At 37.8% G+C, this 15,207-nt stretch overlaps 2 protein-coding genes across 7 annotated transcripts; both read left to right on the forward strand.

Moving 5' to 3' along the window:
- The first annotated feature begins 262 nt into the window (after nucleotides 1-262).
- LOC106312311 lies at nucleotides 263-4,423 on the forward strand. 6 transcript variants are annotated; one of them, XM_013749787.1, is made up of 4 exons: nucleotides 2,698-2,730; nucleotides 2,967-3,014; nucleotides 3,096-3,392; nucleotides 3,701-4,423. In XM_013749787.1, the coding sequence occupies exons 2-4, from the start codon at nucleotides 2,991-2,993 to the stop codon at nucleotides 4,013-4,015; spliced, it is 636 nt and encodes a 211-aa protein (XP_013605241.1). In that variant the 5' UTR covers nucleotides 2,698-2,730; nucleotides 2,967-2,990; the 3' UTR covers nucleotides 4,016-4,423. The 6 variants fall into 6 exon arrangements, 3 of the variants coding, with proteins under 3 accessions (XP_013605239.1, XP_013605241.1, XP_013605240.1); XR_001264164.1 differs by lacking the exons at nucleotides 2,698-2,730; nucleotides 2,967-3,014; nucleotides 3,096-3,392 and adding exons at nucleotides 263-309; nucleotides 391-505; XR_001264165.1 differs by lacking the exons at nucleotides 2,698-2,730; nucleotides 2,967-3,014; nucleotides 3,096-3,392; nucleotides 3,701-4,423 and adding exons at nucleotides 263-309; nucleotides 391-505; nucleotides 1,869-2,049.
- A 2,951-nt stretch (nucleotides 4,424-7,374) lies between these two features.
- Nucleotides 7,375-10,027, forward strand: LOC106312310 (26S proteasome regulatory subunit 4 homolog A-like). Its single transcript, XM_013749784.1, has 6 exons — nucleotides 7,375-7,930; nucleotides 8,166-8,411; nucleotides 8,963-9,132; nucleotides 9,207-9,423; nucleotides 9,510-9,650; nucleotides 9,729-10,027. Exons 1-6 carry the CDS (start codon nucleotides 7,451-7,453, stop codon nucleotides 9,810-9,812), a joined length of 1,338 nt encoding a protein of 445 aa, XP_013605238.1. The 5' UTR covers nucleotides 7,375-7,450; the 3' UTR covers nucleotides 9,813-10,027.
- The last annotated feature ends 5,180 nt before the right edge of the window (nucleotides 10,028-15,207 follow it).

Genomic DNA, 15,207 nt, shown 5'->3' on the forward strand with positions numbered 1-15,207 from the left:
TGAAGACATGAATTAGAGTTTTTATGAAAATGTTGTGTATGGTAGTGAAAGAGTTTTGAAGTGAAGTTGAGTTTAATAAAAAAATGTTTAATAATTTTTTTTTAAGAACTCTAAATTAAGAGACTTGCATTGGAGCATATAAATGTTAGAGTCTCTTAATGTTGTTTCTTAACTCACATTTACTACTTAAAAGTATTAAAAAAAAAATAAGAGCCTCTAAATGGATCTTTGGGATAATGATGCGTAAGAGTTCATCTCTCTCTCTCTCTCTCTCTCTCTCCTCCATTAGTGTTCATCTCATCTCTTACTGTAAGTTCTTCTACTACTATTCTCTTCCTTCTGTAATTGCTTTGTGTTTTTGAAGAAGAGCTTGGACTTTGTGTGTTTCAGCAGATTTAAAGAACTGATTTTCAAGCAAAAATCAGTGAATGGCGTGATTCCTTTGTTTCTGAGCACAATTAGCATGTGACTGTATTATCTCAGCCCATAGATCTCATTACTTCGGGTAACGTCACTGACCCATCTTCTCAATTATCCTAATTATTTCAGATTCTAGTCTAAAATAATACACTCACATGTTAATTGTGACCCAAGGACACATTTGAATATCTACTTGGAAACGCCAAGACTAAATAGAAAGGCTAACTTAAATTTGGATATCTTGAGTTATTGGAAAGAGGACCAACATCTATTTGGGGATTTAGTATCTATGGCACTAGACATACTCAACATTCGGATCACCAGAGTCTACTATCACCTTCCTCTCTCTTCACTAGTCTTCATCGTCCAGCTGTGAAGAGCGCACCACCGTCTCCGGCAACATCTCAAACCGGAGATCTTCGGTACCCCACTAAGGATTGGTGGAATTTGAGAGGAACGATATTACCTCCACAAGCTTGGTAGATTCCAACAAGAAGAGAGCCACCATGAAATCCAATCAAACGTTTGGAAATTTATTATCTTCAAACTCGAATTTGAGAAAGAACTATGACGATAACAACCGCTCCAGTTTGAGTTGAAGAAGTACAACAAAATCCCAAATAAAACTGGAAAATATTTTACAAAAACAAAATAAATCGATCAAATATTGATTGAAACAAAATAAACAACCAATCTCTCCATATATATCTCAAAATTATAAGAGATTCACCTCAAAATTTCTCATTTAAAAGATTTTGAGGTAGGTCTCTCCTGATAATAAAATGTCTACCTTATAATATAAATAGTTACGTGAGAAATTTTGGTTCCGATACCTTACGAACGCTTTGTCTTGGGTTGTAGTCTTACACATGACCTTCTTCAAGTGACCAAATTAAGGCCCAACAAAGTTTTTTTCTTCCTAGAGCCTAATACTCAATACATAGAAAGTAAAGCAAATCTCTCTCATAACAAATCTTAGGGAATCTCTTCTCCACTTTATATTTTACTCTAAAATAAAATGGGGAATGGAGTAATGAACAAAAAATAGAAAATTATTCTATAAATAGAGTAATGCATTAAGACAATACCGTGGGTCAATGACCATCTAGAGGTTTGAACCGCTAAAAAGATCTTAAATCCGATGACAAAAACAAGAAAGAGAAGAAGTTTGAACCGGTAGCATCACCGTCTCGAATTGGAAGAAAGTAGCGTAAACACAAATTTATAATAATATTTGTAATTTTTATTCACGAGTATTGAAAACATCCCTATTAGTAATCTTTCAAAAAAAATTTGAACACAAATTTATATTAATATTTATTTAAATATAAATACAAAATTTGATTAACATATCCACAAACACATTAGTTGTTCTTCCTGCATGAATTTAATATAGAGTGAAGGTTCTCTGCCTAATCAAAGAGTTAAGTGATTGAGATTCTTTTCAGGTTGATATGCAGTGAATAAGCAAATTTGGAGCCTTTTCGCCGATGTTAGGTGCTGTAAAATATTCCGAAAATATAATATTTTCGATCATCTGAGATCTCTAGGGTTCCTCTTCTAGTGATAGAGAAACAAACTCATTATGTATTTGTTTTTTTTGAATTGCATATATTGCAATCTTTTTGATTAGGCCTTGTTCGTTTGCTCAATCAACTGATCCATATGGGTGAAGGTGAATATAGGTGTTCGTTTAGTGTGAGTTATCGGTACATCCAGATGGATCACCTGGGTGAGTTTCGAAAACTCAACTGAACTTTTTAAAAAAAACTGGTTGAGTCTTCACCATGCATCCAGCTGCACCTGATTCAGTCAAAAACGGTCAATGACAAAAATGACCCTGCTACACATAACCCTAAAACTTATGAGCTTCACTCTCATCTCTCACGTACTCTCTCTCTCTTGGCGGCCAATCTTCTTCTCCTCCGACCTCTCTCCGACGACCTCTCTGATCTCTCTCATGGCAACCTCTCCGATCTCTCTCCCCGATGACCTCTCTCTCCGGTTAACTATCTCTCTCCGGCGAGCTATCTCTCTCCGGCGAGCTATCTCTCTCAGGCGCTCTCTCTCTTTCTCTCAGGCGTGCTCTCTCTCTCTCCGGCGACCTCTCTCTCTCAGTCTCTCTCTCCGGCGACCTCTCTCTCCGGCGACCTCTCTCTCAAGCGCTCTCTCTCCGGCGACCTCTCTCTCAGGCGCTCTCTCTCCGACGACCTCTCTCTCAGGCGCTCTCTCTCCGGTGAACTCTCTCTCTCCGGCAACCTCTCTATCCGGCTCTCTCTCTCTCTCTCTCTGGCGACCCCTCTCTCTCAGGTAAGAGTTTCTAGGATCTCTGTAATATATATCCTATAAGTTATGTTGTGGGTTTTGTTTGTATCTGTAGATTGTTCTTCTTTGGTTTCATCTGTAAATGTCATGCTGTTAGCTTTGTTCATGTCATATTCTTGCAATGTGTATTCTGGTAAATGGGTTTATGTTTATAGTCTCAGTAGTCTTTGTGTTTGTTCTCAATTGCTTACTCTTATGTTTACAATTTACTTTGAAGATAGTTGCAGAAATTTTGAAGAGAAACAATGACATGCATCCCTGGAACTGATGTGAGTATCTTCCCCTCTAATCTCTTATTTGATCTCGGTTTTATCAAATGCTTTTCTTATTGTCTTGAATCTTCAAATAAGAATCTTACATGGAGTGACGAACAAACACGCTTCTTTCTTCAACTAAGACTTTATGAGAATCTGAAAGGAAACATAAGAAAACAGATGGTTAATGAGGCTGTGAGACATGCGATAATGGATAAGTTCTATGAGGCATTTGGTATAAACATTCCATGGAGAAAATTTGGGATAAAGTACAATACTTGCAAGAAGCAGCATGAGTCTTTTAAGAAGTTGACTCAGAACAGAATGGGGCTTGGTTTTGATTCAACCGGATTCATCAACATGAGTGAGGACTGGTGGAATGAGCGATGTAAGGGACAAGTTCTATGATCCTCTTAATTTTACTGGTTCAGTTTTGTTTGTGTTGTTGGAATAATAATGATGTGATAATGATTCTCTGTTATGTTCAAGCAAAGAGTGTTCTGATTGTGTCTCTGTTACTGTTCTTAGTTGAAACTAGGTCATAATTGTGTCTCTGTTACTGTCTCCTGTTCTGATTGTGTCTCTGTTACTTTTGTGCTAGAAACAGAACATTCATATCTAATTCAAATAACTTGTATTGTTGTATCTTGTATCTCTATGAAAATACAGTGTTCTCACTTTGATTTTAGTTTTTGTTTCAGGAGTGGCCAGGTGCTAGAAAATTTAAAGACAAGCCGATAGCAAATATGGATTTGATGGAGAAGGTATTTGGGACAGTTTATATTAGTGGAGGTGAAGGTTGGTCTGCTCAGCAAGGTGAAGATGTTTTAGACACAAAGCACTCAGATCATGATGATGAGATTGATGGTGAAGATGATGCTGAGTCAAGGCGTGATATTCCAACTAAAGAAGCTGTTGGAGCTGAATCAAGGCGTGGTGTCCCTACTCAAGAAACTGATGTTGCATCTGAATCAAGAAATTTTGGATCAAAGAATGTTGGCCCTCTCTTCTTCTAGGTCAAAGGTTAATAGGAAAAGATCAAGGATTGTAAAAGCAGGTCAAGCTGTGGCTGATGTGATTAGGGAGAGTGTTGAGTCTCGAGACAAGACTCTTTCCCACAAGAATCATCTAATAGAAAATCATCCTGAGTTTAGTTTTAGTCAACTTCGAGCCATGGAGGTTCTTCACTCCTTGTTTGCTGTAAGGATGTGGTCTCCTCTCTACAAAGCTTCAATTAATCACCTCAAAGAAGATGCTGCGAATCGTCAGACTTTCTATTTATCATTAAACTATTGTTGGATTTTAGGGAGGTGTATTGAATCTGACATTTGAAGTAATTCGATTTTTAATGAGTTTGTAGATGATTGCAGGAGAATTAGAGAATTTGGTGTGAGTTTTGCTAAAACACTCTAGAATCTCATCTAAAACAACTAGAATCTCATCTAAAACAGTGAGATTTGAATTTTTATTTTTATAACTAAGGAACTCCCCTCAAACACTCTAGAAACAATTAAAGTACTCTAAAATCTACAACTTAAATTTTGTTAATAACACTCGATTTCAGAGTGTTTTATGAAATGACAAGTTCAATAACACTGGATTTTAAAGTGTTTTTTAAAATCCATGTTTGAATAACAGTGGATTTGTCATTTTAATACAAATCACTTGAAACTTTTAGTTGAATACACCCCCCATAGTGTATTTTAAAATTTGTGAAAATCTATTGTTTGAGTTTATTAAAGTTATGAGAAACTATTTTTGGTATTTATGTTAAAGTTTATCATCAAATAATTGTTGGAATTTAATTTAAATATATTAATCAAATTTATAAAATTATAGTCATTGTTTATAATTTCATTGTCATATTTTCATGAAAATAAATTTCTGAATGTTAAAATAATAATTTTAAAATGATTTTGTTGTAATTATAATTTACATAAGATATTAAAATTAATACGATTAATATAAAAATAATAAATATGAGTTAAGAGTAATATTAAAAGACATGTCCATTTTAGTCATTTTATCATCAAATACATCTGGATGCAACTGCATGTTTAAAAAAGTAATCAAACGAACACATCTGCATCCAGATGCTTCATATGGATGCATCTTCCAAATATACAAACGAACAACATCCAGATGGAGCATCTGGATAAGACATCCAGATGGAGTAGCTGGATAAGACATCTAGATGGAGTAGCTGGATCTTCCCGATGTACAAATGAACATGACCATAATGCAATACCTCACCATTTTATTTATAATATTATGGATAACAAATACATACAACTTTTCAAAAAAAAGAAAAACAATTACATACAAAATTATCGTGTGGCGGTGGTAAAGGGACGCATTTTCCACCAGAAAATTTTGCTTCAATGCAAGTCTGTTTGTAGTGTGGAACCTGTGTGCAAGTACCTATTATGATCGATTTCCCTATTCCTTGACCTTTTGCAAATTCTGCAATTTATTTCCTTTAAAAAATATTAGTGTAGTAATTAGAAAACATAAAAGTCCTTAGACATGGATATCTTACCATCAGTTATAAACTTATAATGCATTATCTTCATATATTGTAGCGACAAACACAATGTAGTGGTTAACTATAAGATCATCTCTAATGTATTCTTTTATTTTTACCTCTAAAATAAAGGAATTCTATAATAGAGATGAGTTTTACTCCAATGTATTTTTCTAAAATAGAGATCTCTACATATATAGCAAAATATAGAATAGAGGAGAAAATAACAATCTCTATTTTAGAGGCAAAAATAAAGATGGGTTAGAGTGATTTTGCCTCTAAATCTTATTATATAGGTAGAAATATAGGTGAGTCGGAGATGATTACTATGCAGGGTATATAATAATAATAAACTAGCTATTTTGCTCGTTAAGCGGACGTAATAGTTTTACTAATATTTATTATTCTTTATTATTAAGTGCACTGTGTGGTTTTTGTTTATCGATTATTTCTATTTTCTAACTAAATATTAATAAATAATTATTTTGAAAATATAATCAATTTGAAATTATTTAGATTGAGTTGTAACATCAATCAAAACAACAGTAATAAAATAAAATAAAATATGGTGTTTCACCTTTAACAAAAAGACATGGTATTTTACGAAGGAAGAATAAATGTTACTCTTTTATTACCTTTAATTGAATTATTAGTTTTTTTTATCAATCTTTGTTTAAATAATCCTAAGCGTGTAAGGTTTTGTTTTATTTAGTTCCAAGTGTCACTTTATGCATATGTTAACAAATCCCCATAAATCAAAATACCATATACCGAATTAGCGTCTTGATAATGTAATTTCAGATAATGATCATTAATGGATAATAATAATTATTAAATTAGACGATGGAAAAGTTAATATATTATAGTTTTTTTTTTTAATTATGTAATAACAGTGAGACATAAGAACACAAGGAAAATACATTTACTACTTAAAGCCATTTTTGATTTATGTTTTAGATCGTTATGTGCGTTTTCTTTTTCTCTTTTGCTAACAAAATTAAATAGCTGCCAACTTCTTATAGACATAGAATGTCTGGATTTATGTTTTACTTGGACGATATACATAGAAGTGTTTTTGACCGAGACTATATTAGCTTTGAATACTTGTTGTGGACACTAGGGTTGGTACTTTTAACCGGAATCGTTTACCCTAACCGGATTCGACCCGAAATAGATCGATTTGGTTCAGTTTTGATCCTAGTCAATTTATCCAATGGGTATTAGTGTTGATTATCGATGGATATCGGTTCGGTTTTTATTTTTACTCGGAACCGAACGGGTATCCATTTAAACCGAATTCTATACTTAGAAAAACATAAATTTGTATCTCCTGAAAATCGAACCCGGATTGGATAGGCGAAGTGACAGATGTAATACCACTAGGCTACTTAACTACAAACTATTAATATATATACGATTTCGATTCACTTTTCCTTAAAAAAATAATAGATAAAATAAATTAGTAAAAAATGGTTATGCAGATCATTTCAGTTTATATGTAAATTATTTTATTTTAATCAAAATCTATTAAGTACTTATTGAATATAGTATTTATTTATCCGAAAGACGTGGATCCGATCAGATCCTACCCTAATCCGATCCGAATATTCGAGAAGTCCCAGCCCTAGTGGACACAGGACACACCTTCGGGTTTTATGATTTTAATTTGACTTTTTCTTTTTAGGTAACTAGTTTGCTTTTTTTTTGAACAACAAGTAACTAGTTTACGAACGTACCAAAACCGAATGTTGTATTTCTTGAAATAGATTTACGCTGCTTTCAATCTTACACAAACCTTCTTCACGTAGCCCAAGTAGGCCCGTAAATACCCACTACGGCCCAACAAAGTTTTCATCTTCCTAAAGCCCAATAAATCTCAGCAGAGCAAACCTCTCCCGGAAACAAATCTAGAGACGACGGAAGAACCATGGGTCAAGGACCATCCGGAGGTTTGAACCGCCAAGGGGGAGATCGTAAACCCGACGGCGGCGGAGACAAGAAAGAGAAGAAGTTCGAACCTGCAGCACCACCGTCCCGCGTGGGGAGAAAGCAGCGGAAGCAAAAAGGACCGGAGGCGGCGGCGCGGCTCCCGGCGGTGACTCCTTCCACGAAATGCAAGCTCAGGCTGCTCAAGATGGAGAGGATCAAGGACTATCTGCTGATGGAGGAAGAGTTTGTGGCGAACCAGGAGAGGCTGAAGCCTCAGGAGGAGAAGGCGGAGGAGGATAGATCTAAGGTTGATGATCTGAGAGGGACGCCGATGAGCGTTGGGAACTTGGAGGAGCTGATTGATGAGAATCACGCGATCGTTTCTTCTTCGGTTGGGCCTGAGTATTATGTTGGGATAATGTCGTTCGTTGATAAAGATCAGCTCGAGCCTGGTTGCTCGATCTTGATGCATAATAAGGTAATGTGGATTAGGGTTCAAAGAGTGGGTCTTTGTTGTGAATTATGATGTGGGTTCTGTCTGTTGTTGGTATTCTGCAAGATGAAGTGGACTAGGGTTTAAAGACTTGATCTTTGTTGTGATTATGAGATGGATTCATTGGGTTTTGTGTTGTTCTACAAGATGTGGACTAGGGTTTAAAGACTGGGTCTTTATTGTGAATTACAGTGTTTCTTTAATTGGGTTTTCGTGTTAGGTTCTGTCTGTTGTTGGGATTCTACAAGATGAAGTGGATCCGATGGTGTCTGTTATGAAAGTAGAGAAGGCCCCTTTGGAGTCATATGCTGACATTGGAGGTTTAGAAGCTCAGATTCAGGAGATTAAGGAAGCTGTTGAGCTGCCTTTGACTCATCCCGAGTTGTATGAAGATATTGGTATTAAGCCCCCCAAGGGTGTGATTCTGTATGGTGAGCCAGGAACTGGGAAGACTCTGCTTGCTAAGGTTTGCCTTTCTACCTTTCATCTAACAAATATTAGTATCTGTTAGGAGTATAGCTTAGTTTCCTGTTTAAAGTTTCAGTTACATTCAATGACTAGTTGTTCAGCTGAATCTAATGTCTCCCTCGAAGCAGATTCTCTCTGATTGCAACAAAGTTCTTCCTGTTAACTAGCTAAAAGAATCTTGTGAGGCTCTGCTAGGAGTATAGCTAAGTTTCCTATATAAGTTTCCTCGAAGCAGATTCTCTCTGATTGAAACGGCGCTCTTCCTGTTATCTAGCTGAAAAACACTTGTGAGTCTGTGCTCTAAGCAGAAATGTTTCGAAAGACCAAACCTTTATTGTGCTGGTTACCTGATTTTAGAAACTAAATTACAGCTAGAATAGAATAATGATCTTTTCAATCACTTGATTCGTTTAGTGACTTCATTTTTTGGTAACAAACATGAAAGCATTGCAATTTGGTGGCTTGTTTTTTTTTGTTTGTTTCGTGCATGTTATTACTTTACTTTTGAACAATGTGGGAATGAGCTCTTGTATATTTGTTTTCTTTCAGGCGGTGGCTAACTCTACATCAGCTACTTTCTTGAGAGTTGTTGGTAGTGAACTGATTCAGAAGTATTTGGGAGATGGTCCCAAGCTTGTGCGGGAGCTTTTCAGAGTTGCTGATGACCTTTCACCATCAATCGTCTTCATAGACGAGATTGATGCTGTTGGTACCAAGCGGTTAGTCAAAATCTAACACACAAACATGAACCATAACCGAGATAGTAAACTAATTTAAGGTTGAAATGAAACAGGTATGATGCTAACTCAGGAGGTGAGCGTGAGATCCAAAGAACCATGTTGGAACTTTTGAACCAGCTTGATGGATTTGATTCAAGAGGAGACGTTAAGGTCATCCTTGCAACAAACAGAATCGAGAGTCTTGACCCGGCACTTCTTAGACCTGGGCGTATTGATAGGAAGATCGAGTTCCCACTTCCAGATATCAAAACCAGAAGACGCATCTTCCAGGTAATATAACTATGCTGAAATAAACAAATTAATAGCTTGGTTCAAAAGTTTCTTGTTAATTGATCTTTTATCTTTGTTTAAAACAGATACACACATCGAAGATGACTCTTTCGGAAGATGTAAACTTGGAAGAGTTTGTGATGACGAAAGACGAGTTCTCAGGAGCTGATATAAAGGCTATTTGCACCGAGGCTGGTCTGCTTGCTCTCAGGGAGCGCCGTATGAAGGTAAAAGACACTGAACCATTGGGTTTACACTCACACTTACAAGCCACGGGCTCTAATGTTTGATTGTGGTGTGTTCAGGTGACGCATCCGGATTTCAAGAAAGCAAAGGAGAAGGTTATGTTCAAGAAGAAAGAAGGCGTCCCTGAAGGCCTTTACATGTAAAATCATCACATCATCATCATCCTCTACACTTTGCCTTATGATACCTTCGCTTCTGCGTAGTATCTTTCTGGTCATCTAATATTCTTCGAAATAATAGTTCCTCTTTTTGAATTTACATACCCTACTTCGGTCTCGTGTTAAACTTGACTAAATGAAACCAAAATTACATAATAGTCTTGCAAACACATTGGAGGCAGCAGTTTCTTTTGATGACATATCGAGATTTACTTTTTTAGACGTAAATGAAGAAGATGATCCTGTTGGTTTAATCTTTTCGCAATACAAATCTCTGTCAATGTAACCGTAGCGTCTTCTTTTATTTCAATAAATCTATCAAAAAGATAACAATAAAGTCGATAGAATACATCAACTTAAGAAAGACAAAAAATAAAAAATAAATAAATATCAAAGGTGCAACACAACAGGTTTCACAAAAGTAACGTCTTTAAAAATCAAAAGGCCAAACCAAATAAGAAACAGAGATACATAACATGAACATGGGGGTGGTCAAGGGTGTACATGTGTATACAACAACCCTTATTTATTGTTGGACGACACAGAATAGCTAAAAAAGGAAAATTACATAATACAAGGAATAACGAGAGAGACGTTAAAAGTCCTGAAACAAGGGATCACGCAGGGTCGGGATCTGGCCATAGGCCAGTGAAACAATTTTTATTAAAGTTTTTTAAAAAATATTTCAAGCCGCCAAAATATCAGTATTGTACTCGGGATCACGGACCAGATATCTGAAGGTGACGCACATAGTCTGGTTAAACTAATTCTCGAACATCTTTATTTCAGCAAAATATTCTCTCTGGATTGTATCAAGAAGGGTCATCAGAAAATCATATCATCATCAATAAGTTTGAAATGCATAGAATAGATTATGGGACTCGTCTCAAGCTAGTGTTAGTGTAAAGAAAAACTTACAACATAGTAATCAGCTCCGAATATTAAGACAGGAATATTCATCACCACAGGGCCAGCTGTGACAGGGCATTTTGTCACAGCAGGATTAACACAGAGGGGGAATTCAATGTGCTGCCGATTAAGAACCAATGGCACACTGAACGTATTTACCACCAGATCTCCCTCTGTTATGTTATGGTCTGCTCACACCAAAGAGTTTTAAATATTTGAAAAGTTTGATTTGCAAGAAAATCATCAGAAAAAATAAATGAAGAGAACTGCTTACTTGTTTCAGCGGTTATCTTTATGTCTTTTAACTGGCGAAGAGGAAACGGATATGGATCGATCCATACACTAGTGACATTGACGCGAAAGGCAGGGTACGATACCCTGCAGTTCGTAAAATTGACGAAGGCACCCAAACCCAAAGCAGCTGGTAAGAAAAAAAGTGACAGAAGGAGAAGAAGTGAAATATATTATGAAAGCTTGATCTTATTGATACATAAGGTTGTGTTTATATACAATCTAGAATATCCTTATCTATGTAGGAGAAGATAACGATAACTCTATACACCTAAAGAATAGGAAACTATTAACATAATGTATATCCATTACTTCCCCTCAAGTTGGCAATGAAGTGTCTTTAATGCCTAACTTGAACAACAAGTATCGAAATGTAGGAGTAGGGAAAGCTTTAGTGAGAAGGTCTGCTGGTTGCTCCTTCGTAGAAATATGCTCCAAAGTCAAAAACTTAGCTAGAAGCGCATCGCGAGTTGTATGGCAATCGTTCTCAACATGCTTCGTACGATCATGAAAAACAGAATTGATAGCAATATGTATTGCAGATTTACTGTCACAGTGGAGTTGAATAGGAAGATTTTGCGTGAAACCGAACAGGAGTAGTAGTCGTTTGAGCCACTTAAGCTCACAAGTTGTGTCGGCCATAGCCCTATATTCAGACTCAGCAGAAGAACGCGAGACAGTGGGCTGCTTCTTCGTCCTCCAAGAAACCAGTGAGTCACCAAGAAAGATTAGGTACGCACTAAGCGATCGTCTAGTAGTGGGGCAGGACGACCAAACAGAATCACAATAAGCCGTGATCTGCAGATTACACTTAGATTTGAGCATGATACCCTGATCTGGCGAACCCTTGAGATACCAAACCACACGTAGAGCTGCTAACCAATGATCCTCCAATGGTTTCTGCATGAATTGAGAAAGAATATGAATGATGTAGCTGAGTTCTGGCCGAGTAAATGTCGGGTAAATGAGACGGCCAATGAGACGACGATACTTGCGAGGATCAGACAGCAAAGTATGGGAGTTTGTTTTGTCTACAGGCACAAGCTTATGATTAAGCTCTGTAGGTGTAGGAGATGGTTTCGCCCCTAACAAACCGCATTCAGTAACAATGTCCAACGTGTACTTGCGTTGGGACACAAAGATTCCTTCTGGACCACGAGCTATTTCCAAACCGATAAAGTACTTGAGCTTCCCAAGGTCCTTCATCTTGAAACACTTATTCAAGTAGTTTTTAAACCTCTGTATAACCGAGATATCATTCCCAGAGATTATGAAATCATCAACATAAACCAGAATATGTAGACATATGTTCTTCTTGTGATCAACAAAGGAGAACAGAGAATAATCCTCACGGCTCTGCGTGAAGCCAAATGCAAGAAGTGATTTGCTCAACTTAGCAAATCAGCATCTAAGTGCCTGTTTTAGACCATAAAGTGACTTCCGGAGACGATACACCTGGTTTGGTTTCGAAGTTTTGAAACCTGGAGGAAGTTGCATATATATTTCTTCTTCTAAATCACCATGTAAGAAGGCATTATGAACATCCATTTGACGAATCTCCCATCTTTGTGCTGCAGCAAGAGCAAGCAAAAACCGAACAGTATTCATCTTAGCCACAAGGGCAAACGTATCAGTATAGTCGCTGCCTTCTTTTTGTCTATTTCCAAGTGCGACAAATCGAGCTTTTGGACGTTGAATTGTTCCATCAGCATTGTATTTGTTCGAGTAGAGCCATTGACATCCGATGGCTTTTCTCCCTGGAGGCAGTGTCGTGACAGCCCACGTTCGTTGTTCTTCCAATGCATCAATTTCGATTTTCATTGCACCGTTGAACCGAGGATCTTGCACAGCCTCTTTGTAGGAACGTGGAACAGATTCCGTAGTAATAGTCACAAGAAAAGCTTGATGTTGCTTAGTAAACATGGATGTAGATAGGTAATTAGCGATCAGATATAGAGAGTTACCTGGTAACATCTGTAGAAACAGGAGGTGATGGAGGAGAAGATGGGGCTGGTGTTGTTGAGGAGGAGACATTAGTATCACTCGTAGGCAAAGCAACTGATGTTTGATTATCAGAAGTAGGCATCTCTGTCGGGATTGTAGTATTTGTAGTAGAGGTTATAACCGGTGGTGGTAGAGCCGTCGAAGCTGGTGAGGTTTACGGTGTAGGTATAGAAGACGAGGTTGATGGTATAGTAACTCGTGGTAAGGGAGACGTTTGCGGTGTAGTAACTGGTGGAGCAGTACTCCCCCTAGATTCAGACATCGGTACGAGCCAGTCATCTACAGGTCAATTAGTTTGTAAGACCGGTGGAGAGGCATATGGAGTATTGTCTATTCCTGGAAAAGTATCCTCAAAGAAGGTAACATCTCGACTAACAAAAAATTCATTGCGGTCTATATCAAACAGCCGCCATCCTTTAGTTCCGAAAGGATACCCAACACTTGCGACTTCTATCACCGAATTTATCTTTATCTCGTGCGCGTCTGTGAGCATAACAAAGACAGCCAAAGACTTTCAAGAGATCATATGCCGGAGGTTTCCCATGAAGTAGTTCATAAGGAGTCTTTCCATCTAAAAGCGGAGATGGCGTGCGGTTGATGATATGCGCTGCAGTCATGATACTTTCCCCCCCCCCCCCCAAAACGTCCTTGAAACAAACATGCTCGAGCTATATTCAGTATATGTCTGTGTTTTCTCTCAACACGCCCATTCTGTTGAGGCGTGTCAACACACGACGTCTGATGGAGAATCCCATTCGCTTGGAAGAACGTTTTTAGAACCATAAATTCTGTGCCATTATCTGATCGAACCATCTTGACATTATGACCAAATTGCTTCTCTGTCATGGCACATAAATTTTTAAGTAGAGTTGCAACCTCAGACTTCTCAAGCATCAAGTATGTCCATACTGCTCTCGAATAGTCATCAACTATGGTAAGAAAGTAGTTTGCACCAGAAGAAGAAGGTTGTCGGTATGGACCCCAAACATCACAGTGTATAAGAGAAAACGGTGCCTCAGCTTTATTAAAACTATCAGGAAAAACATTCCTTGTTTGTTTAGCTCGAAAACAAATGTCACATTGACTAAAATCAGCAGAATCTATTTTAAAATTATCAAGCACCGGTAGAGAACTCAAAACTTTGTAAGATGGATACCCAAGACGACGATGCCACAGTACCGTTGAAGAAGACTTCGACGTTGATGCTGCATTAACCCGTGCGACTTTGACCCCAGTAAAATAGTAAACCCCCTCTCGCTCTTCACCTGCTCCAATCAGAGTCCTCGAAAAACGGTCCTGTAAAACACATAATGTATCAGTAAATATCGCTATACAACCTGTTTGTTTAAGTAATTTAGACACTGAAATTAGTGTGCAATGAAAATCCGGCACATATAGAACATCACGCATGACATAATCTTTGCTTAGCCGCAAAGCTCCAGTTTTAGTTGCCTTCGAAGCTTGCCCATTTGGGAAGGTAACAGACGCGGGTTGTATATCCGATACATCATGAAGAAGAGATATATCTCCCGTCATGTGAATGAGATGCTTCCGAGGATATGTTGGATTGCTGGTTTTGAAGAAGAGTAATCAAGGAAGCTATCTGCTCATTGTTGATAGAAGTTGATGCGTGCGAAGCACGTCCACGTCCACGTCCTCGTGAACCATTAGAGCGACCTCCACGTCCACCACGAAAGCTTTGTGATTGGCTCGGAGGTGCATTAGTTGAGCGTAGTTCCTGATACCACTCAGGAAACCCGTGAAGTAGAAAACATTCAGAGACTTCATGTCCCTTGCGTCCGCAATGTGTGCAAGTCCGGTTAGGATCTCGTGAGCGGTAGTTAGTAGAATCTGTAGTAGAAGAAGATGAGGTTTTGGTTGGCTCTGTTTTCACAGAAAAACCTAGAGCATCAACACGTTGTTCATTAGCATGAGTGTTGATCATATTCTGTTCCTCTCGTATAACGCGAGAATAAACAATGTTGATATCTGGAAGCGGTTCCTCATCTGTGATTCGAGATCGTATGGATGAGAAGCGTGCATCATCAAGTCCAAATAATAACTTGTGCACACGAGCGTCTTCTCGTTCCTTTTCTATGTCAGCCGCTGCATCACACGTACATGGACGTGTCGTCTTGAGATTTTGTAGCTCCTCCCATAGCTTGGTGAGTCTGCC

The sequence above is a fragment of the Brassica oleracea genome, chromosome C8 (genome assembly GCF_000695525.1).
Source record: "Brassica oleracea var. oleracea cultivar TO1000 chromosome C8, BOL, whole genome shotgun sequence".
NCBI classification, from domain to species: Eukaryota; Viridiplantae; Streptophyta; class Magnoliopsida; order Brassicales; family Brassicaceae; genus Brassica; species Brassica oleracea.